The following is a 23,521-nucleotide window of genomic DNA, read 5'->3' on the forward strand; positions in this document are numbered from 1 at the left end:
GGGAGCTGAGCCCCCAGGACACCCGGGCAGGGCCGGGAGGCGCTCGGGGAGGCCCGGGGTCTGCACAAAGCAGGCCCCCCTCGGGCGGGCGCGCCCCTCCCCCGCCGCCGCTCCGCTCCGCGCTCCGCGCCGGGTTTTGCGCGGCTCCGGCCGGCCGGGCGGCGGGAGGGGGCGGAGGTGGCGGAGCCGCGAGTGGCAGCGGCGGCCGCGGTGGCGGAGAGATGCGGCCCCGGCGCGCCCCGGGCCCGGCCGCCGCGCAGCGACCCCCCCGCGGCCCACGCCCGCGCGTGGGGGTCCGGGGCTGAACCCCGAGAGCGGCGCGGCCCGGGGTGCGCGGCGGAGCAGGGACAGGTGCGCGGCCCCGTGCGCGGCGAGGTGAGGGGTGCGGGGTCCCGGGGGGGGCGGGGGGGGTACGAGGGGGTGCGAGGGGGTACGGGGGGGGCGGGGACCGTGATGGGGGCCCCCGGGACGGGGGGGGGCCGAGGGCCGGAGCGGGAGGATCTCCCGGCCATGCAGCCAGGGAGGGCCCGGATTTTGGGGTGCTGCACAATGGGGGGACCTGGGTGCGTCGCCGGGGAGAAGGGGCCGGATGGGGGCCCGGGGCGCCGGAGGGGACCCCACTGCGGGGTGTCCAGTGGCACCGCGGCTGGGGGCCTGGATGCGGACTGGGGGGCTGGATGCGGACTGGGGGGCTGGATGCGGACTGGGGGGGCTGGATGAGCGCGATCGTGGGATCTGTGGGCGCCGCAGCGGGTGGGGACCCGTCCCGGCGCGCGTGTTGAGGGGTGGCGGCCGTAGGAGGCGCAATCCTGGGGGCGCTCGTCTGGATCAGGGCCCGGGTGGGGGTTCGGGCTGTAGCAAGACGGGGCGGGGGGGGGCAAGGGTGGGGGCGGGGCCCAGAGCGGGTCCGGGCCCCCCCTGGCCCGGGGGGCACCGTGGTCCCCCACGCGAGGCCCCCTGCGCCCCGTCGCGCGAGCTGAGGCGCTCGGGTCCCCTCCAACCTCCTGCGCGGCCCGGACCTCGGCGAGCCCGGGCCCAGGCGGCGGGGAGGGGCCGTGATGTAGGGGAGACAGCGCCCCCAGTCCGGGTGCCCCCGCTGCAGGGGGCTCAGGGGGTTCGCTCGCCCCCCCAGGCTGACAAAGGGACAAAGAAACGTCTCTCCGAGCGCGCGGGGCTGGGTAGGGGGCGCCGAATGTGGCCCCCCCAGCCTCGGCCGCTGATTGGTCCCTGGGGTGGGGGTCACGTGCCCCCCATCCTGCTCTCCGCCTCCCGGAGGGGGCGCTGCTCTGGCGAACCCCCACCCGGGCTCCCGGAAGGGCAAATCCCGAGGCTCGGGGTGTTTGCAGGAGTCCTGGGGTTGGAGAGGTCCCGGACCCCCAGCCCAGCCCGGGATGGTCGTCTTTAACCTCCTCAAACTAGAGGGGAGATGGAGGTTGGGGTAACAAGAGAGTATTTCTAAGCTTTGAGGATGTCCGGGTGATTTTAAGAAGGAAGTGGGGTCACCGGCTGGCTGGAAGCTGGAGCCATGGAACAGGACCCCCACCCTGTTTGCAAAATTGTATTTCTTGATTTTCTGGGTTTTCTAGCTGCTCCAGGAGTCCAGATCCCCCCTTCAAAATAAAAGTTCTGTGCGCCTGGGGCTTCCCAGCAGAACAGCCTTGCACCCCGATCCCCTTCCCCACATCCTTGTTACTGGGACCTGGTAGACCCGCATAATTGCTTCTGAGTCTGTGTAGGGAGAGTTCGGGGTGGGTGGGGGAGCTGGGGTCCCACTTAGACGGGCCCTAACCTCTCCAGAAGTTGGCAGAGGCGCCTCGGGTGGCATCTTGGGTGGGCATCTGCTCTGCACCGTCTCTAAAGGGAAGCGCAGACCCTGGAACCATTCCAGAGTGCAGACAGGGACACTGAGGCCCAGGGAGCCCAGAAAGTGGGGAGGGACCTGGACCTCTCTGTGGGGCGGCGTCGCGTGAGGAAGGACCCCGCACACACACCACCAACTGTAAGTCAAGAGCCCCCCCTGCCCCGGCCCTCCGGGGACCCGGCCCTCCACACCTCTCTGGTGGGGTCACCTGGAGCTGTGCGTCCCCCGCAGGTCACTGGCGGTCTCTGTGCAGTCTCCCCCAGAAGGGATGTTTAGTTTTAGGAGTTGGCTCTAGAATTCCACCCCCACCCCTGCCTCTGTCCAGGCCGAGCGCCCACAGGTCCCCAAGGTGTCCCTATCCCGGGGTCTCAGTCCCCAGCCCTGTGTCCAGCAGGCGAAAGGCACCTCGGGGCCTGAGGCCCGAGGCCCGGCTTCCTGGGGTTCCCTGGGGCTGGGCCTGGGTGATCCAAATGCAGGTGCCCTTGGAAAGGTGACCCTGGCGCCAGCCAGCTGGACAGGTGAGGGGGGTCCCCAGGGACCGCAGGACTCTCCGGGGAGGAGGCCGTCCCCATGCGACCCGGGGTGTGGCCTGTCCTGGGACACTGGGGCCCTAGAGGGGGCCGTGGTGGGGAGGCCGGCCCAGGCCTGCGCTTAGGAGCCAGGAGGCTGCCAGGACTGGGGACCAGGAGGACATTGGCAGGAGTACGGAGGGACAGACTCGAGGACGGCACCTCGTGTTGAGGGTGGCGGGTGGCAGGGGATGCGCCCTCCAGGGGCCTCGAATCCCAGGCTGAGCTGTGAGCTTGCGACCTCTCAGACCTTGAGGAAGCAGAGCTCCCAGGAGACAGGCTGGGGAGGAGTGAGCTGCCCGTCCCCGCAGGTAAGCAAGTGAGGGTGCACACGGGATGATGCCCTGGCGCCTCTGACACCGTCATGGTTTCCCTAAGACACGTTGTCACCTCTGCTCCAGGACGTCCTGTCGGAGTGGTGAACACACACCACTGAACCCCCTAAGGAGTTAGGTCCCGTCCACTCAGGACTACATCTCCCAGCATGCACCTTGGCCCAGCTCAGTGCCTGAGGGCCAACCCAGGAGGGTTGGACCGTGGAGAAGGATTATAGACTCACCCAGGCCTGGGTTCAGGGTGATCAGGGAGATCAATCAGTCAGTCAACAAATATCCCCTGTCACCCCCATGGGCCATGACCAGTGTTAGGTGATGCTGGGCTTCCAGAGACAGTCCTAACCTGGATATGTAGTTGACCCTCAAGGGGCCTCTAGGCTAGGGGAGAGAAAACAGCAGATTCTAACTCACTCTGCTGTGTGGGGCCAAGGCTTGGGAGCAACTGGGGCTGAGGAAGTTAGATTCAGTCACATAGATCAGAGAAGGGGCATTGCAGCTAGGGTCATGACAGATATGTAGGAGTTGGCTGGAAGGGGATCATGCTTTCCTGATGGTTGCATAAGTTCCTTCCTTGTGCACAGGGAGATGGAGCCCCAGGGCAGCAGAAGAGTCCTGGGATGATGGTCCCTAGAGTAGGAGCCCTGGGGTTTGGATCAGATTCGTCCAAGTTTCTGTGATCTCAGTTTCCCCATCTGTAGAACAGATAATCAGCCAAATAGGGACATAAACCACCAAATAGGGACATAAACCCTAGCCAGAGAAAAGTAGGAGGTAAATGGAGTGTGGTTGCCGGGCGTGCTGGTGCTTGCCCAGCATCCCAGTGCCCTGGAGGCTGAGGCGGGAGGGCTACCCCCAATTAGAGGCCAGCCTGGGTGACATAGCAAGACCCTGTGACATGGCAAGACAAACCACCAGTCAAGAGTGGCAAGCCTCATGGAGACAGTAATACCAGCTGTTAGCAGGCAGTGTCAGAGGTGGCGTCTCTGAGGAGGTGCCGTTTGAGTTGAGATCTGGAAGATGCCAGGAACAAGTCATGCAGATATCTCGAGGAGCAGCACTCCAGGCAAAGGGCATGGCCCGTGCAAAGGCCCCGGGGCAGCATGGAGCACGCAGGGAGGAAGCCTTGTGTGGCTGGGGCAGAGGGCGTGAGGGGTGGAGCGGGGGCGGGGGAGGCGGGGAGGGAACTGAGGGCTGAGCAGGGCCCTGCGGCTGCAGGGGGACTCGGGCTTTGGCCCGGGGAGGTGGGAGCCAAGGAGGGCAGAGGCGGAGCAGGGAGGAGCCGACTCCGCGCCCACAGCGCCCTCTGGTGGCCGCTGAGGAGTTCAGGCGCGGGGCCCGGGGCCAGGTGGAGGAGGGGCTGGGCTGGTCCAGGTGACCCCGCTGCGGAGGGGTCTCCTCCGCTTTGCCTGCTGAGAAATGTGTCCCCTGAGGCTGTCGCCGGCGTTGCGGACAGATGGCGCGTCGTGAGTGCGCAGTGGAAAATGTCAGGACAGACGGCGTGGCCTTTGCATTCCTCCGCCCCCGCGTGCGCTGTGTGACCACGGCAGAGTGGCCTGACCTCTCTGAGCTCAGGTTTTTCTGTCTGCACAGAGAAGAGGCCGCGGTGGGCCTCTGAGTGCGGATGGGGGGTCCTGGCGAGCATTAATAGAGCGCCTCCTGTATGCTGAGCACCCCCAAAATCGCACACAGCAGGCGCCTGGAGGTCGGCAGTGAACGTGTTGGCACCGCTCACATTTTTGTATTTCTTGGTTTTCTGGGAGAGGCTCGCTGTGCAGTCCAGGATGGCTGGGAGCGCAGGGGGAGATCTGGCTGCCTCAGCCTCGAAAGCCGCTAGTTTATAAACAGGAGCTCTTCCTGGGAGGTTAGCTCAGCAGGTGTTTGTTGACTGCCCACTGTGTATTGGCTTAGGAGACAAGCGGGGACCAATCTGCGGCCCCGCCTAGATCCAGAACCCAGCACCTGTTACGCATCAGCTCTGTTCTCCCCCGCTGGGCTCACTGATGGGGAAACCGAAGACTGGGGAAGTTGGGGGGCCTCTCTGCTGGGCCCCCTGGCCTCGGCCGAGTTCCTAGACAGCCTCCGGCTGGCCGGGCGGCACCGGGGCAGAGGCAGCTGTAAGCAGAGCTGTAACCAGACCTGGACGGCGTGGGGCCCTCGAGCTGGGCCGGGTCACCCGATCCCCCTAGGGACTGGGCCACGGGAACCGGCCTCTGCTGTGGAACCAGAGATGGGCCCTGTGTCCACCCGGGAACCGGGCTCCCAGCCTGGCCAGGGTCCCTGACAGAGAGGCCCAGAGAGGGCGGTGGGTGGCCTGAGGTCACACAGCAAGGTCACTGCACATAAAGCAAACCCGTGTGTCCTGGATCCCGTTCTGCTGTCCTGGGTAATTTCTGACCAGGACGAACATGAGGTACAAAACACAGTAGCTGGGTGTGGTGGCACACGCCTGGCCTCCCAGCTCTTGGGAGGCTGAGGCAGGAGGGTCTCTGCAAGATCAAGGCCACCCTGGGCTGCACAGTGAGACCCTGGCGCTTAGGGCGCGATGATAGGGTCACCTGGAGTTTACACACCGAGAAACCGAGGCCCAGCCCCGGTGACGGGAGGGGGGAGGTGCCCTGTGCACGGATGTGACACGCGTGGCACAGGACCGCGTGCTCACGTGGCCGCTCATGCGCGGGGCCAGTTTGAGCAGGCTGGTTTTTTTTCCGTTTTGGTTTTTTGAGACGAGGTCTCGCTGCGCAGTTCAGGCTGGGCTCCCTCATGCAGGGAGCCTCCTGCCTCGGCCTCCAGAGAGCAGGGCGCCTGGCGAACCGAGGCTTTTTATCTGATTGCATTATCTGTCCATCCCGCTCTCTGGGCCTCGGTTTCCCCAGGGGAAGGTGGACCAGCCTGTTCCCCATGTGACCTGAGCTCTGATGACCAGAAGGCCATGCGTGCGGGGTTTGGTCTTGGTTTCCTGTGGTCCCGGCACCCTCGCGCAGTGTCAAGCTCATACTGTTTCGGGGAGACCCAGCGCCCCAGGCTTTAAGGGCGTGCAGCTCTCGCGAGATTGTGCGGTAGTGCGGCTTGGCTGGGCCAGGTCTGCAGTGGGCGGGGCTTGAGTGTCGCCCACAGCCCTGCAGGAGCCCCCGGAGCTGCTCCCGGGCACACTGTGTACAAAGGGTCGGAATTATCAAAGAGCCGTGGGAGTGGGATGTGGGCAGGGGTCAGCTAGGAGGACAGAGACTGCCCATGTCCAGTGGGCGGGGAGGTGGGGGTCTCCAAAGAGGCTGCATTTCCCCACCCGCAGAGACCCCAGGGAAGGCAGTGAGTTGTGTGGGCCCACTGCAGGCGGAGGTCACGGACGTGCAAAGGCTCTGGGGCAGCATGGAGCCCAGAGCTGCAGCTCAAAGAGAGGAGGGGAGGCAGGAGAGGAGAGTCCAAGCCACTCCTGGAGTGGCCTGGCCGGGAAGGATTAGCAGATGGACGTGATCTGGTTGGTTCACACAGCCCCATTCCAATGAAGATCCCACGGGTTTTTGTCTTATTTGCGTTGTGTTTGGGAATTTATAAGCTGACTCTAAGGTGAGCCGCATGTGGGAGCTAAGAGGAACCCAGAAACCCAGGCCTGCGTGCGAGTAGATGGCAGGAGCCCCGGGGCTGGGGCGAGGGCTGGCGTCCCAGGGCCCAGGAGGCTGAGGCGGGAGGGTGCCCAGCTTCTGGGGCGGAGACATCTCTAACTCCCCTGAGTGAGGTTGCTGCGCAGGAGCAGGTGGGGGGCAGGCCCGGGCTGGAGACGCCCTGAGCGGATTCAAAGCCGCTCCCTGTCATGGTGTTGGGTTGCGGTTTGTTGAGACAGTCTGTCAACCAACATGGCAGTCCAGGCTGACCTTGAACTCGCTCTGTGACCCAGGCTGGCCTCAGGCTTGCCGCAGTCCTCCTGCCTCAGCCTCCGGCGTGCAGGGACGAACAACGCCTGGCTTGACTGTGTATTTTGTTCACAGCTGTGCTGTGAAATTCTTTGCAGACTTGGGGCGACACCTGCTGGTGTCCCCACAGACACAAATGCATGTCCCCGGGGTTGTGGGCAGGAGCTTCCCCGACACAGGAACACGTACCCAGACACCCTGTGGGCCCCGAATGCCATAAGGTGCGCGTGAGAGCCACGCGACACCCAGCTGGGCTCCGGCGGTGGCTGGGGTGACGGCCAGGTGCTGGGCGGCCGGCCTGACAGGTGGTGGGGCTGCTTCCGGCGCCAGGCAGCTGCTGAGAGAGGCCTCGAATTTCGTGGAGAGAAGCAGATGGTCCCGGGGGCTGGGGGAGGCTCGGAGGCCTCCAGTTACCCAAGGTCAGCCGGTAAACTGAGTCCTAGTACTTTGTGTCAGCCCCAGAGTGGTTCAGACTCCTCCCAAACATTTGGGGCTCAGTTCTGAGTTACCATCACAGTGAGCAAAACTTGGTTGGTAGTGGGCGTGGTGGTGCAGGTCCGTCATCCCGGCACTCAGGAGGCTGAGGCAGGAGGATTGTTGGGAGTTCAAGGCCTGCCTGAGCCACATAGTGAATTCAAGGTACTACAACAGTGCCTGGCACACAGCAAGTGCTGATTTGCTGTTCTGTTTTTTTCCTTTTGAAATGGGATCTCACTGTGTAGCCCAGGCTGGCCTCGAACTTGTGGTGATCCTCCTGCCTCAGCCGCCCAGGTGCTGGGATTGCCAGTGTGCATCACCGTGCCCAGCTGCATCCCAGTACCAGAAAAAACAGAAAAAACAAGGAAAGCCACAGGGCCACAGGGCCACAGGGCCACAGGGCCAGGTGGGAAGGGCCGGGGTGGTGCGGTCAGCGGTCAGGCTGCCCCTGCGAGGCCCAGGGCAGGCAGGGGCTCCAGAGTCACTGTGACCCGAGAGGCTGCGGAGCTGGGCGGGGCCGGGAAGGAAACTCGTAAGGCGGCCGGCTGGGAGCTCAAGGACCCGGCATCCGTCCGTCCGCCCGCTGAGTCACAAATCCTGGAAGCCCCGGGTCAGGCCGGGCGGCCACGATTCCCTCCGGGCTTCCTGTTTTGTGGCCTGCACAGCTCAGCGGCAGCACCGCAGGGGCCCAGGTCCCCGGGTCGCCCTTACCTGGAGCCACCAGACCTCGAAGGTCTGGGAGGTGGCCCAGGCCCGCCAGAGTCCTCCCTGGACGGCCACACTGGCCGCACCGGCCACGCTGCCAGGACTCGCAGTAGGAGCTCCGGGGACCAGATGGCACCCCTTCCTGGTAGGGGGTGCCCTGAAATGGGGTCCCCGGGCGCGGAGGGGGCATTCGGGCACCACCGGAAGGCTTTGCCAAGGTACCTGGAACAGCACGGGGAAGAGACGGGCCCCTTGGAGGTAGTGAGGTGCCCGTCACAGAGGTAGTCAAGCTGTGGACAGGAAGACAGGACTCAGGAAGGACGTCAGAGCCCCCGGGGTCCCGAGGCTCCCGGACAGCGTGAATTCCTAGCTTTTCCCCCCTAATTCTGAGTCTTTGATTTTATGTTTTTGAGGCTTTAAGAATCTTGTGTTTCCAATCTAATACTTTTTAAACGATGTTTTGGGATTTTTTAAGAAAGATGTGCACCTTAGGTCTGGGCGTGGTGGTGCCTTTCTGTGATCCCGCACGAAGGGAGTCCTTGGCCCCCAGGCTGCAAAGTCAAGCCTGAGCAATTTACTGACTCAGCAAGACCCTGCCCCCCAAATGAAAAGGATCTGGGGTACAACACAGGATGCCGGCACTGGGTTCAGTCCCCAGGCCTGCGTGTGTGTGTGTGTGTGTGTGTGTGTGTGTGTGTGTGTGTCTCGTAACTGTCTTGTTGATTTCATGTTTTGTTCCAAGCCGTTTCCTGTGCTTTTACTCCCATGTGGTCACAGAGTCGTTCTGCTAACTAAACAGTAGTATACAGACCTGGTGGCCTGGGACTGTGATCTCAGTGCTGGGGAGGCTGAGGCAGGAGGGTCTCTGTGAGTTTTAAGGCCAGCCTGGGTTACTTAGTGAGTTCAAGGCCAACCTGAACTACAGGGCGAGACCCTGCGTATTATTATTGTTGTTGTTATTATTATGGTCTCCATTATTGGTTATTTTGAGTCTCATCCCCGCGGGCGGGCGGGGCGGGGCGGGGATGCGGGTCCTCGCGGTGAAGGCGCCGGGAGCGCTTAGCGCGCCCCCTCTCGGTGGCTCTGGGAAGTGCACGCAGCCGCGCTCACGCGCGCCCTGTCTGTCCGCAGCGGTGGCCTCCCGCCGCCTGGCCCTCGCCATGCTGACCCCGCGGGCGCCCCCTCCCCGCTCGGCCCTGTTGCTCCTTCTGCTGCTCCTGGGGGGCACCCACGGCCTCTTCCCCGAGGAACCGCCGCCGCTCAGCGTGGCCCCCAAGGACTGTGAGTACTGGGGGAGGTCGAGTCACGAGCACGGGTCAGCTGGGCCCACGGGGAGGGGGCTCCCCACACTGGGGCGCGACCTCAGGCCAGCGCGCCCCCTCCCAGCCCTCGGCTCACCCCACCTCCCACCCCCACCCCAGACCTGAAATTCTACCCCGTGTTCGTGGGCGGAGGCCCTGGGCGCCCGGGCCCCGCAGAGGCCACCGAGGACCTCCACATCCAGCGGGTGCTGCGGGTCAACAGGACGCTCTTCATCGGGGACAGGTGCGCGGCCTTTGGGGACGGCGCGGGTGCTGGGCCGCGGGGTTGTTCCAGAGCTGGATGCCAGTTCGTCCTCTGGGGTGCTAGGTGCTGAGTTCTCAGGGTACTGAACGCTCGGTGCTGGGAGGCTGCAGCTGGCTTAGGTGTGTAGGTGGGAAGGTGGCAGTTTCCTGAGATCCTGCTGGTCCCACCAGTCCTAAAATATGAAAGGTGGCACTGGAAAGGGGCTGATCGGGAGGGCTTCTCTGGCTGTGCCTGCTGCCTGGCTGGCATTTGGGTTGAGAGCTAAACAACTTTTCAGCCATAGGGAAATCTAGACAAGGATATTCCTTTCCAGGTGGCAGGCACAGTCAGTGCAAAGGCCCTGGGGCAGGACTGAGCCTGGCATTTTGCAAGGATAGCGAGGAGTCCGGGTGGCTTGAGCAAAAGGAGGAGGACTTGGGCTTTGGCCTCAGGGAGGTGGGAGCCCTGGAGGGCTGAGGGCGGAGGGAGGAGCAGACTCAGTGTCCACAGCGCTCTCTAGTGGCTGCTTCGGGAAGGACAGGCTGCGGGGACGAGATGGGAGCGGGCCACCAGGTCCTGGCCTTGCGCTGTTCCGGGCTGATGGCTAGCGATTGGGCCATGTGGAGACCGTGGGGGCGGGGGGAGAAGCAGGTGGGTTCGGACAGACTGCGGACAGAGACGACAGTACTGGGCGATGAGAGAAGTCGTCTGAGCCCCCCAAAGTGTGAACGTGTCTTTAACTGAGATCGGGGTTGTGGGGGTTGCAGGTTTTGGGGGACAGATCAGACACAGAATGGCCCTATAGAGACACTGGGGATGTCCGGGAGCAGCCGAACCCCAAGGATGGAGCTTGGGGAGCGAACGCCTATCCTGGAGATAGATCCGGGCATCATCTGGGGGACACAGCTTCAGAGTCCCCGAGGGTGTGGGTGGAGGAGGGCAGAGGTGTGGAGGGGCTTGGAGACGCAGGATGGAAGCCGGGCTGGCGTGGCGTCCCAGGGCTCCCTGAGACTGGGGTTCCTAGGAAGCGGGGTGACCCACGGGACCAGATGCTTTGAGAGGAAGAGGAGGGAGAGGCGTCCCGGATGTAACGCGGAGAGGGCAGGGATGGACGGAGGGGAGGAGAGGTAAGAGCAGGCGAGATTCTGGGGCGCTGGGCGCCCCTGGTATGACGATGGGAAGGGCCCGCCGTATCTGGCGTGTAAATGTGCAGTGGGGGTCAGGGCCCCGGGATGCATTCAGGCAACTTGGGGCCGGAGCCCGCTGCACGGCGGGAAGGATGGGCTCAGGCAGGGATGGAGCCCCCGGCGTCTCACTGGGTGCCCCCGCAGGGATAATCTGTACAGAGTGGAGCTGGAGCCCCCCACGGCCACGGAGCTGCGGTACCAGCGGGTAGGAAGGCGCGCAGGCGGGAGCGAGGGTGGCATCCGGGGCTCCCACCAGGGGGCGCTCGGGAGCTGGGTGGAATTGGTCCGGCCCAGCAAGGGTGGGGGGTCACAGAGCTACTGGGGCGAACGCAGCTGTGCTCACCAGCTCTTTCCGCCTGCAGAAGCTGACCTGGCGCTCTAACCCCAGCGACATAGACGTGTGTCGCATGAAGGGCAAACAGGAGGTGCGTGACCCTGGCCCCACCCCTAGCCACGCCCCAACCCACCCCAGCCACGCCCACACGGAGCCATCCTCCTCCTTCCACCCAGACTAGGACCTTGGTGTTGCCATGGTTACGCCCAGATCCGAGCACACCCCAAGACGGTTATCAGTCACGGCTACACCCACGACCCTGACCTCGCTTACATTGCGGTTACCAGATTCTATCCTTGACTTGTCTCCTCTTTGGGTCACAGAGGTGTCCCCAGCCTGTGCCCAGTTCAGCCTCTGCAGTGGCCACGCCCTCACCGTGCTCCCCATTGCGGGCCTCTCTGATCTGGGCGGGGCCTTTTACTCTGGGCCGCTGGCCACACCCTGGGCACGCCCGCAGCCGTGACCACGCCCACCGCCAGGGCCACGCCCACAGCGGCTTCCCCTCCCCCCCATGCACCCCAGGGTGAGTGTCGGAACTTCGTGAAGGTCCTGCTGCTCCGAGATGAGTCCACGCTGTTCGTGTGTGGTTCCAACGCCTTCAACCCGGTGTGCGCCAATTACAGCGTGAGTCTCCCCGCCCTCAGCCTGGCTTCACCCTCCTCCTCCTGCGGTCAGGAGCCCTGCCACCTCCTACAGGGAGCCCTCTGGGATTGCCCCTCAGCCCGGCTCCGCAGGGCCAGTGGCTTCTGCAGAGGGCCTGTTACAGCCAAGCCAATCTCACTAGGCCTAGAGTCCCATGTCGGAGGCCTGGGGACCCATCAGTACGTGGGGTTCAGAGAGGTTAGGTCCCTGGCCAGGGTCACACAGCTGTGGGGATGAAGGCAGGCTTCCTCCTGGAGTTGGGGGCTGGGAAGCCAGGGCCTCCAGGCCTGTCACTCGGGCCGTCTTTCCTGCAGATGGACACACTGCAGCCTGTCGGGGACAACATTAGCGGCATGGCTCGCTGCCCGTACGACCCCAAACATGCCAACGTGGCCCTTTTCTCCGGTGAGTGTCCGACTCCTGAACGCCCGGAGCCCTGAGCACGTTCTGGTGCTTTCCGTGCGTTTGAAGCTGAGGTCACTTGGAAGGTAGTTGGGGGACCCACCCAGCTCTGGGCCCCAAAATCTAACCTCTCACCTGCCTCCCTCACCCCTCCCGGTACCCAGATGGGATGCTCTTCACAGCCACCGTGACGGACTTCCTGGCCATTGACGCTGTCATTTACCGCAGCCTTGGGGACCGTCCCACACTGCGCACCGTAAAGCACGACTCCAAGTGGTTCAAAGGTGGGACCTGGAGGAAGGGCAGAGAACCCTGATTAAGATGAGAGGGGTAGCCTGTCATCCCCGCACTGGGGAGGCTGAGGCAGGAGGATCGCTGTGAAGTCGACTCCAGGCTGAGCTACACAGTGAGCTCAAGGCCAGCCTGAACTGCATATGAAATCCTGCCTCAAAAAGATAAACTAAGAAACCATGGTGAGGCCTAGAAGCACACTGAGCCTAGATTTAACAGAGCTGACCTCCCTCAAACCCCCCTACCAGAATAAGAGACCTGGGCAACCGAGGATGGGACTCCATCTCATCCCATCGTGTTGGCTGGTTTATGTGCTTGTGCTGTGCTGGGGACGGAAGCCAGAGCGAGTGTCATGGATGCTAGGCGAGTGCTCCCCACTCAGCCGCACCCCCAGCCTCTCCTGGTGTTCTGGAGGATAAACTGAGTGGAAAGATTTGGGTCTAAAGTAGAACCTGCTGGAAGTGGGTGGCTGGGAGCCCAAAATGGAAGGACCAGTGCGGCAGAGCTGAGCGCTCCAGCACATGAGGGAGGATGGGGACAAAAAAATAGCAGATCTGCCATTTGCTGGGGACTTGGACACAGTGTCTCGGGGCTTCCCGACTCCTTTCCCCCTCAAAAACAAAACAACCCGTCATCCCAGCACTCGGAGGCCGAGGCAGGAGGATCGCTGCGCGTTCGAGACCAGCCTGGGCTGCATAGTGAGCCCAAGGCCAGCCTGAGCTGCAGAGCCAGACCCTGCCTCAGAAAGACAAAAACCAGCCAAACCCTGCGCGCAGCTCACCTGCCCGACGGCCGCCCTGTCCCGGCCGCCTGTGACCCGCTGCCTTCTGGCCCCCCTTCCCTCCCACAGAGCCCTACTTTGTCCACGCCGTGCAGTGGCGCAGCCACGTCTATTTCTTCTTCCGGGAGATCGCGATGGAGTTTAACTACCTGGAGAAGGTGAGCTGCTTGCCCAGAGGCCTGTGTGCTGGCCAGGCGCCCGCATGTCCCTGCACCCCCCGCCCTCCTGCTGTGCACCATCCATCCACGCACACAGCCCTCCACCCCTCAGTCCGTCCCGCCCCCCAGACGTGCTGAGGCGCACAGACCATCACTGACCACTTTGCCTCACCCTGGGCCGCTCGCTTCCCTTCCGTTGTGCCTCAGTTTCCCCATGTGTCCCGCGGGAACCCCTGCAGGCCACCCCGTTCGGCGTGTGGGAGGAACGTGCCCTCTGAGGGCCGGGCGGCAGGCGGCAGAGTGCACTCAGGTGTCCTGGGTGTGACCGCCACGCGCAGGTGGTGGTGTCCCGCGTGGCCCGGGTGTGTAAGAACGACCTGGGCGGCTCCCCGCGAGTGCTGGAGAAGCAGTGGACGTCCTTCTTGAAGGCCCGCCTCAACTGCTCAGTGCCTGGTGACTCCCACTTCTACTTCAACGTGCTGCAGGCCGTCACCGGCGTGGTCAGCCTGGGTGGCCGGCCTGTCATCCTGGCTGTCTTCTCTACGCCCAGCAACAGGTGGGTGAAGGGGAAGCACTGGCCGAAAGGCCTCGTGTTCACTCACAGATGCCCCAGCTCCTGGCTGGGCAGCTTGGGGCGGAGGTAGAAGCAAAGGTGTTCTGAGTTGGGTGAGAGCAAGTGCAAAGGTCCTGAGGCCGTCATGCACTGCAGAGGAGGTCTGTGTGGCTGAGAAGGGAACAGGAATGGGGGAAGGGAAAGGCGATGGGAGGAGAAGAGCCTAGACTTTCTTCCAAGGGCACTGTGGAGCCACGGGAGGCTAGAGAGTGAGAGAGGAGTGAGGTCAGATTTGCATTTTTAGACAGTCTCAGGGCAATGAGTGGACAAGCTAATATCGTCCCTGGGAGACTGGGTGTCAGGGAAGGCCGCAGTGCATGGCCTTCGCCAAGCCCAGCAAGGGTCCAGCTGAGACTGCGGAAGTGCAGTGGCAGATTTGGTGCGCAAGACGGGAAGGCGGCACCTTGGGCACGGGGGTGGGGAAGGCTGAGCGTCCGTCAGCAGCCCAGGACAGGGTCTCCCCGCCGGGCTCACCGGAAGCCCCCGTCTGCACCCCAGCATCCCCGGCTCGGCCGTGTGCGCCTTTGACATGAGGCAGGTGGCCGCTGTGTTCGAAGGTCGCTTCCGTGAGCAGAAGTCACCCGAGTCCATCTGGACCCCGGTGCCGGAGGATCAGGTGCCGCGGCCCCGGTGAGCACCGCACGCCACCCCACTGGGCCTGAGAAGGTCCCCAAGGGGATGCCGGGCACCAGGGCATCGGGCTGGGATTGCCAGGCTGTACCCATTTTGCAGACGGGGCCACCGAGGCTGCCCACGTCCACCCTGACGCCCCCCCTCCCTCCCAGGCCGGGGTGCTGCGCGACCCCGGGCTCCCAGTACAACGCGTCCAGCGCCCTGCCCGACGAGATCCTCAACTTCATCAAGACGCACCCGCTGATGGACGAGGCGGTGCCCTCGCTGGGCCACGCGCCCTGGATAGTGCGCACGCTCATGCGGTCAGCGCCGGTGGCGGGGAGCAGGGGACGGGGGACACACGGGGCCTGGGTGGGGTCACACGTGCAGGGCCTGTGGTCTTGTAACCAGAGGCCGCCCCTGCGCATGCGCACATCTGGGGCCGTCACGTGCCCTGGCGTGGGCGTGGCCACGCGCCCCTATAAAGCCCGCCCCACGCCGCTTGGGCTTCGGAGCCCCCTCCGCGGGGCCAGCCTGAGGCAAGGTCCTGTGCTCTCTGCAGGCACCAGCTCACCCGAGTGGCCGTGGACGTGGGCGCTGGCCCCTGGGGCAACCAGACCGTGGTCTTCCTGGGCTCCGAGATGGGCACGGTCCTCAAGTTCCTCGTCTGGCCCAACGCCAGTGTCGCGGGCACCACTGGACCCAGTGTCTTCCTAGAGGAGTTTGAGACCTACCGACCGGACAGGTGAATGGGGGCGCTGGGCGGGGCAGGGGTGTTCAGGACTCGGGCGGGAGCGGGTAGATACATGGATCAGTAGTCCTGATTCTCCTCGGTCACTTTTGTGGCCCCAGGTGCGGACGACCTGGCGGCAGTGGCAGCGGCGCTGGTGAGACAGGGCAGCGGTTGCTGAGCCTGGAGCTGGACGCGGCCTCGGGTGGCCTATTGGCGGCCTTCCCCCGCTGCGTGGTCCGTGTGCCTGTGGCCCGCTGCCAGCAGTACTCAGGATGCATGAAGTGAGTCCCCATGCACCCAGGGACAGAGGAGGGAGGCAGGCACCTTGATGCGCTGATAGACTAGGTTTGTGCAAAGGCCTTGGGGCAGGACGGAGTCCAGTAACGTCCAGGAGCAGTGAGGAGCCTGTGCGCCTGCAGCAGGGCCATGGGGGGGCGTTGCATAGAGGGATCAGGGGAAGCAAGGAGAGGACAAACGGTCGTGCAGGGCCCTGCAGGCTGCAGGAGGACTTGGGCTTTGGCCCCAGGGACCAATGGAGGGCTGAGAACCGAGAAATGGAGCTGGCTTGGTGCCCACGCGCGCCACCTGGTGGCTGCCTTAAGGGCACCATCCTAGCCTTGCTGCCTGGGCCAAAGCTAGGTTCCGGAACCCCGGTTTCCTTATCCCTGAGTGGGGCAGCTCCTGGGTGCTGAGTGACTGTCCTTTGGTCCCTTATAGAAACTGCATCGGCAGCCAAGACCCCTATTGCGGCTGGGCCCCCGACGGTTCCTGCATCTTCCTCAGCCCGGGCACCAGGTAGGGGGTGAGGAGGGGCACTCTGCATCCTGCCCCCCCACTCCGCTGCTGAGGGGGCACCTGCTGACCCTCCTCCGCCTCCCTCCCTCCACTAGAGCCGCCTTTGAGCAGGACGTGTCCGGCGCCAGCACCTCAGGCTTAGGGGACTGCACAGGTGGGTGGAGGAGGGGTGGCCTCGGGCCTGCTGACCCCCTGGCCCTGGGGGTCTCTTGGCCCCTGTCACATGCACCCAAGGGGGCACAGCGTCCATCAGGACTTTGGGAGGGCAGGGCCGTGGTTTCTGGGATGACGTGGGGAAAGACAGACTCCAGGATTTAGAGCACCAGAGAGGGGACGGGGAGCTCAGAGAGCTCCAAAAAGGACAAGTTCTGAGAGGCCAGACATGCTGGGGACCCGTGCCCAAAGACAGACAGACTGACGGACTTCATAATGTACAGAGTGAGCTGGCAAAGCTCGAACAGCCAGCTTGGGAGGCTGAGGCAGGAGGGCTGCACACCTGAGTGCACCATTGGTCGCTCTGCGGGATCCCGTCTCAAAAAATACCGAAAGGATTGGGGGTGGAAATCTCTGCAGAGGCCCTGCGTTCAGTGCTCAGGACTCCAAGAGAGTGGGGGAGGGGACCCCTAGAGGGCAGCGCAGGGGTGAGCACTGGCCGCCTACAGGCCCGACGGGCAGACAGCAGGGGGCGCCCGGCGCGGACCGCACAGGGACCCACGCCGGCCGCTCGCGCCCCGCCCCGCAGGCCTCCTGCGCGCCAGCCTCTCGGAGGAGCGCGCCGGGCTGGTGTCGGTGAACCTGCTGGTGACCTCGTCGGTGGCGGCCTTCGTGGTGGGCGCCGTGGTGTCCGGCTTCAGCGTGGGCTGGTTCGTGGGCCTGCGCGAGCGGCGGGAGCTGGCGCGGCGCAGGGACAAGGAGGCCATCCTGGCGCACGGCGGCGGCGAGGCGGTGCTGAGCGTGAGCCGCCTGGGCGAGCGGCGGGGCGCGGGGCCGGGGGGCCGCGGGGGGGGCCTGGGCGGGGCCGGGGTGCCCCCCGAGGCGCTGCTGGCGCCCCTCATGCAGAACGGCTGGACCAAGGCCACGCTGCTGCAGGGCGGCCCGCACGACCTGGACTCGGGGCTGCTGCCCACGCCCGAGCAGACCCCGCTGCCGCAGAAGCGCCTGCCCGCGCCGCACGCGCAGGGCGGGGTGCACGGCCCGGGGCCCCGCGCCTGGGAGCCGCACGGCCACCCCGCGCTGCTGGCCGCGTCCGCCTCGTCCTCGCTGCTGCTGCTGGCGCCGGCCCGCGCCCCCGAGCAGCCGGCCCTGCCCGGCGACGGGCTCCCCGACGGCCGCCTGTGCGCGCCCCGGCCCGCGCGCGCCTCGCACGGCGGCGACTTCCCGCTCACCCCGCACCCCAGCCCGGACCGCCGGCGCGTGGTGTCCGCGCCCACCGCGCCCTCCGAGCCGGGCCCCGCCGGCGACGGCCCGCCGCGGCCCTGGAGCCCGCCGGCCCCCGGCACGGGCAGCCTGCGCAGGCCCGGCCCCCACGCGCCCCCCGCCGCCGCCGCCTCGCTGCGCCGCACGCACACGTTCAACAGCGGCGAGGCGCGGCCCGGGGACCGGCACCGCGTGCGCCCCGCGCGGCCCGGCTCGGACTCCGCCCACCTCCTCCCCTATGGGGCGGGGGACAGGACTGCGCCCCCGGTGCCCTAGGCCGGGGCTCCGCGCCCCACTGCCTTGGCGGTGCCGGCCACGGGAACCAGGAGCTCCGCTGGGGGCTCGAGCCCCCACCCCGGCCTTTCGGGGACCCCCCTCGGCCACACGGAAGCACAAGAGCGCGCACCCCGCGGCGGCGGCAGGCAGCTGGGGTGCAGGACTCTGAGACCGCCGGGTCGGGCGGGCGTCCGGAGGGACCTGCTGTGAATTCGGGGTTGACCTTCTGCGTAGACGTTTTTTTTTTGTTTCTTTTGCAGTTTTTCTAAGGAATTGCACAACGCCCTCTTCGGGGTGGTGGCTGAGGGGGTGGCTCTGGCCTGGGACGGGGAGTAGGGGGGCGCAGCTGCAGACCCAAGGCCCTCTAGCTCCCCCGAAAGGTCCGTCCCCCGGCCGGCCCCCGGCGTGTGTGGGTGTATGCGCGTGTGCATGCCGTGTCCGTGTGCAAGCGCCGGGGAGGCAGGTACGTGTGTGCGCACAGGGCCACCCGTGCTGTGCGTGTGTCTTAGGCGTGAGTGTGGGGACCCCAGCGGCCCTGGGGTCGGCCGAGCCAATGCTGGGGCTTCCGAGGTGGCCGGTCAGGAGTTTGGGCCCCGCTTCTGCGAGGGGAGCACGGACGGCCGGGTCCAGGCGAGGAGATGGGGGAGTACGTCCACGGGTCACGTGGGCAGCAAGCAGGTCCTGAAGGGCTCGGGGGGTCTGGGGGCGGTGGACACAGACAGGGCCCCTGTAAATATGGCCCAGGGGTGGTCAGAGCATCCCAGGCCACCCGACCCCGTGTGACCTCCCCCGACCTCCAGCTGACTGTGCATGCCACGTGGCCACTGAGGCTCGGACCTCCCTGGAGTTCACCTCCCCCGGCCCCTCCCCATCAATAAACTCTGTTTACAACCACCGGCCCCGTGACTCCGGGCCTGCTGTGTCCTGGGGGTGGCCGGGTACTGTTGAGGGCAGCTTCGAACACACAGGTGCTGGGTCGAGCGCTGTGGGGGGTCCCCACCTATCATGGAGGAGGCCGAGGCAGGAGGATTATAAATTCAAGGCCAGCCTGGGCAAGTTAGTGATATCGTGATTGAAAATGAAATTACACGGATTGGGGTGTAGCTCGGTGGGCAGCGCTTGCCTCGTATGTGTGAGGCGGTGGGTTCCACCCCCGGCACTGCAGAAGAGGAACTGTACTTGGGGGAGAGGTTTGGGAGGGTAGCTAGGGGGCCCTTCTGTGAGGAGGGGTCCTGTGGTCTGAGATAGCATGACAGGAGCAGGAGGGGTCTATGCACCGCTATTTTTTATTTTGAGATAAGATCTCACTGTTGTTAGGTCGTTCAGTCTCATATCTTGAACTGGAGATCCTCCTGCCTCAGCCTCCCAGAATTCTGCCACTGACCGTTAGGGTCACAAGGGCGAAACCATTCAATAGCATTAAGCATACTGACCTGCTTGTGCTACTGTCACCAGTCTCCACCTCCAGAACGTCTTCACCTTCTTAAACGACAGCCTGACCCCTCAGCATAGCCAGCCCCACTCTCGAAGCCATGGCAGAGGGTCCCAGACAGCGGATCTGCTCTGGCTTCATTTCCCGAGGTGGATTTGGGGACGGGGATGTGAGCGGGACAGGCCACAGCCCCGCTGCATGGGGGACCAACCGTAAACAGAGAGATTCATGCTGGGTGTGGTGGGGCTGCCTGTCCCCATCGCACTCTGGGAGGCTGAGACAGGAGGGTTACAAACTCAAGCCCAGACTGAGCAGTTGAGTAATCTTACAAAAACCCTGATTCAAAATAAAAAAGGGCTGAGACTGTGGCTCAGTACAGAGGCCCTGGGTTCCATCACTAGAGACAGACAAGACAGACAGGCAGCGCAGATTCCATGAAAACCTCGGAGCTGCCCTTGAACCAGCCCCGGGTGTGTTGGGTTTGTTCTGCCCTGGCGCCGTGGCCCCCTCTGCTCTGCACCCGGGTGCCTGGTTGTGTGTAGCTATCCTTGCCTGTGTGTGTGTCACAGCCACATGTGTGTACGCGCATGCGCACGTCTACCTGACAGCCGGGCGCGTGCGCCGAGTCTGGCTTTATCCCGTTAGGGCCTTTAATCCTCTAAAACCTGAGCAGCCACAAAACGCATGAGAGACTGAGCCCGGAGAAGGGGTCATGGCCAGCGTGATAACCCTGGGTGCAAGCAGCCTGTAATCTCGCACGTGGGAGGCTGAGGCAGGAGGATTCCCCTGAGTTTGAGGCCAGCCTAAACTAACAGTGACATGCTGTCTCAAAAAACCAAACCCAATCAGTCAATCCGGCATGAAGCTAATAAAAACCCACTATACTTGAATATTTAGAACTCAGTGGGAGCCAGGTATGGTAGCTCACCTGTCACCCAGCATTTTAAAATTACCTTTCTTTTTTTTACATAGGGTCTTGCTTTTCAGAGACAAGCTGGCCTTGAACTCACTAGTCCAGCCTGACCTCAAAGTCGCAGAGATCCTCCTGCCTCAGCCTCCCAAGTGCTGGGATTACAAACATGCACCACCATGCCCGGCCCCACCCCAAGATTCTTTTTTTTTTCACCCCAATATTGTTGAAGGCTGAGGCGGAAGGATCACAAGTTCACACCCAACCTGGGCAATTTAGTGACTTATCAAGCCCCTGTCTTAAAAACTACAAATGGGCTGGGGAGGTAGCTCTGTGCAAAGGCCCTGTGTTCTTACCTGGGTACCTCTTCAGGGGAAGACAGGAATAGCAGGAGGGGCCCTTGGAGGCTGAGTTTAGCTTCCCGGGGTGGGAAACTGTCTGGAGACTCAGCTTTAGGCCCCAAGAGCACTTGTTTAAAAAAAAGATCACTTCAATTAACAAAAGGAAACAGAACGCGCCTGGCATTCCAAACAAGGAGATTTTTTCTTTTCTGTTAGCATTGTGGTTCATCTCAGTGAAATTCCTGCTCCTCCTGGTAAATGGCATCTCTTGCTCAGAGCGCCGTCCCCCTTCCCCCGGGAAGGTTCCTTGAGGCTTTGACCCCTGAATTCTGGATCAGGGAGGGAATGGCCCCCAGAAACCAGAAAGCACAGGTGAGGAAAAAAACCGGTTTCAAATTCCGAGAAGGGGCCGGCGGCGGTTGCCAGGAAGCAGTGGTGCAATCCTGCTGCCCGCTGCTGCCCGGCTGGGCTGTGACCCTGAGAGGAACCGGACCACGGTGGAGCGGGCACTTCCTCTCTCTCGGCTGGAACCACACCCCTGGCCAGGCGGGTACAAGACCACGGGCCCCAGGCCCAAGGAGTCCCGGAGGAGCAAGAGGCCAGCCACCATGTCCTGCCAGAACAGAGGGCAGCAGCAGAGGTAGGTCCCCCCACCCCTGCCCATCCCGGGCATGTGGACATCTCTCCGACCCTCTGAAGTCACAGAGAACAGACAGACAGACAGACGGACAGGGGCTCGTACACACACATGTGTGCATGAGTCCAGGTGGGCCCCAGGCCAGGTAGGGGTTGGGAGAACCCCCATTGGAGACCCCAGGATTATGATGCCAACAGTAAACCACCCCTCCTGAGACCAAATGTCCACCCCAGATCTGCAAGACACTTTCATATTTATGCTCCTCTCTTTGGAGCTGGAGCCCTAAATTTAACTTAAGTTAAATGCTCTGGAGCATTATGGATGGAGGAGGCGCTCAGAGCAGGAGCTCCTTGGTCAGAAAGAAAGAAAAAAAAAACTGCACAGAAAAGAGGGTATTCAGACTAGGGATTTGCAGGATGAGAAGGAGTTTGCTGGCCGTTCCATTAAAATACAGAACTAGAAAAAAAAGGACTAAGCCTGAAAACAAGAATCACAGTGACTATTTTGGACTAGGTGAGGAGCAAGGGGCAGGCTCTGGGCCTGTTTGCGCTCTGGCTCACTGTACACTTCTCATCGCTCACAGACCAGGGGGCCTCAACTCCCGTCTTTCAAGAATCCTGTTCCGGCTACTGCTGTGTGTGGCCTCAGCCCAGGGCAGCTTCCCCAGCTCCCTGACCCCCAGGTCAGAAGAGTGCCTGACCTACCAGTCGGTCAACAGCAGCTCTGTGGTCTGCTTCTCACCGGCCACATTCCCCAGCCTCCTCCCCAATGACACCACGCTTCTGGCTGTGGAGTTTTCCAACCTGACCCAGCTGCCGGCCGAAGCCCTGCGCGGGGTCCCCTGCCTCCGGGAGCTGCACCTCTCCAGCAACCGGCTGGAGGAGCTGCCGGCCAAGCTCCTGGCGCCGGTGCCCGGCCTAAAGGTGCTGGATCTCACCCACAACGCGGTCACTCAGCTGCCTCCGGGCCTCTTCCGGGGCTCGGCTGCCCTGGACACTCTGGTGCTGAGGCAGAACAGGTTGGAGACCGTGCGGGTCTCCTGGCTGCGCGGCCTGAAAGCTCTGAGCTTCCTGGATCTGTCTGCAAACCGCCTCCGGTCGCTGGGCCCCGGGCTGCTGGCCCACCTCACCGGCCTGCGCCACCTGCACCTCGGGGACAACCAGCTGGAGGTCCTGCCGCCTGACCTCCTGCGGGGCCCGCTGGACCTGGAACGGCTGCACCTGGAAGGGAACCGACTGCAGGTGCTCGAGGAGGACCTGCTGTCACCCCAACCCGGCCTGCGTTACCTTTTCCTCGGCAACAACTGGCTGACCACGGTGGCGGCCGGCGCCTTCCGAGGCCTGAGGCGGCTGGACCTGTTGGACCTGTCCAATAATCAGCTGAGCACCGTACCCAGGGGACTGTGGGCACCGCTGGGAAAGCCCGCCCGGGACATGCTGCACGGCTTTGACCTCTCTGGCAACCCCTGGGTCTGTGACGGGGACCTGGAAGACCTGTGTCGCTGGCTGGCAGCCAACAGTCACATGATGTTCTTCCTGAACGAGACCCGCTGTGCTGGCCCCGAGGCCCTGAAGGGCCAGACGCTGCTGGCCGTGGCAGGCGTCCAGTGAGGTGCTGGGCCAGGAGAACCGGGCCACCCGCTTTGTGTGAGGGAGACGCCGGGGTCCCCGGAGCTACCGGGACCCATTTCAGCCCCGCTCCCCCAATTCCTCGGTGCACTTCTGGGCTTTCTTGCCTTTGGTCACGCTGTGCCCTTGACCTCCAGTGCTGCCCCCTATTTCCAGGATCCCGTGGTCTCTGCCTGTCCCCTCGGCCCCTGTCCCCCTCTCTGGCCAAACCCCGGCCACACTGGAGTTTCTGCCTCAGCTTCCCTCAGCTTTGGGGGTTCCTGAATCCCAGGCCTGAGGCCCAACCCGGGGGAGCCAGAGTCACCCGCTGAGTTAATAGAGTTAATAAATAACCGTTGAGCGCAGTGGGAGAAAACCACATTCGGTGTTTTTGTGTGTGTTTGCCTGTCACCGTGAGTTCCCCAGGATGAAAGGGGAAACAGAGGCACAGCGAGCTGGGGCGCAGGCTGGGGGTACAGCGACCTGAGTGCAGTTGGCCTCTGGCCTCTCTCCCTCCCCCACCCTGGAGTGTGGTTGGAAATAAAACCCTGAGTGGTGGCCGCGGTGTCACTTTACAGGTGGATTTTGGCCAGAGATTGTGTCCCAGCCTTCTCCAGACTCTGATGTTTCATGCCAGCCAGAGGCAGGCCGGGGGCTGGATGGGGCAGAGGACCTCATCGCGGGGACCAGGAGAGGCTGTTCCTGGATCTGGAATCCTGGGGGCGCCCCTGCTAATGCAGAGTCGGGCACGTGGTGCTGGAGGGAATCTTGGGGTTGCCTGGAGAGTTAAGTCATGTGTGGCTGGAAGGGAGGGGCCTGGACCTGAGCAGTGCTTTGCAATCAGACCCTTTCCTCTGCATGGACTCGGGGCAAACGGTTTAAGCTTTTGGGCCTCAGTTTGGTCGTCTGAATAATGGAGGTCCAAGGACCAGGCACAGTGGCACACACTTACAT

At 63.6% G+C, this 23,521-nt stretch overlaps 2 protein-coding genes across 4 annotated transcripts; both read left to right on the forward strand.

The window, feature by feature from the left end:
- Positions 1-220: 220 nt before the first annotated feature.
- On the forward strand, positions 221-18,539 carry Sema6b (semaphorin 6B). Of its 3 annotated transcripts, none has more exons than XM_063229178.1 (17): positions 221-375; positions 8,987-9,136; positions 9,277-9,400; positions 10,732-10,792; positions 10,950-11,012; positions 11,444-11,545; positions 11,878-11,968; positions 12,130-12,249; positions 13,107-13,195; positions 13,534-13,751; positions 14,307-14,438; positions 14,594-14,743; positions 14,983-15,165; positions 15,273-15,434; positions 15,871-15,948; positions 16,044-16,102; positions 16,691-18,539. In XM_063229178.1, exons 2-17 carry the CDS (start codon positions 9,016-9,018, stop codon positions 17,638-17,640), a joined length of 2,703 nt encoding a protein of 900 aa, XP_063085248.1. In that variant the 5' UTR covers positions 221-375; positions 8,987-9,015; the 3' UTR covers positions 17,641-18,539. The 3 variants fall into 3 exon arrangements, with proteins under 3 accessions (XP_063085248.1, XP_063085251.1, XP_063085249.1); XM_063229181.1 differs by having other exon boundaries at positions 331-351; XM_063229179.1 differs by lacking the exon at positions 221-375 and adding an exon at positions 7,774-8,073.
- Positions 18,540-18,858: 319 nt separating this feature from the next.
- On the forward strand, positions 18,859-22,946 carry Lrg1 (leucine rich alpha-2-glycoprotein 1). Its single transcript, XM_003460764.5, has 2 exons — positions 18,859-20,963; positions 21,544-22,946. The coding sequence occupies exons 1-2, from the start codon at positions 20,932-20,934 to the stop codon at positions 22,568-22,570; spliced, it is 1,059 nt and encodes a 352-aa protein (XP_003460812.2). The 5' UTR covers positions 18,859-20,931; the 3' UTR covers positions 22,571-22,946.
- The last annotated feature ends 575 nt before the right edge of the window (positions 22,947-23,521 follow it).

The sequence above is a fragment of the Cavia porcellus genome, unplaced genomic scaffold (assembly GCF_034190915.1).
Source record: "Cavia porcellus strain 051 isolate PalLab524CR breed Dunkin Hartley unplaced genomic scaffold, mCavPor4.1 scaffold_17, whole genome shotgun sequence".
Taxonomy (NCBI): domain Eukaryota; kingdom Metazoa; phylum Chordata; class Mammalia; order Rodentia; family Caviidae; genus Cavia; species Cavia porcellus.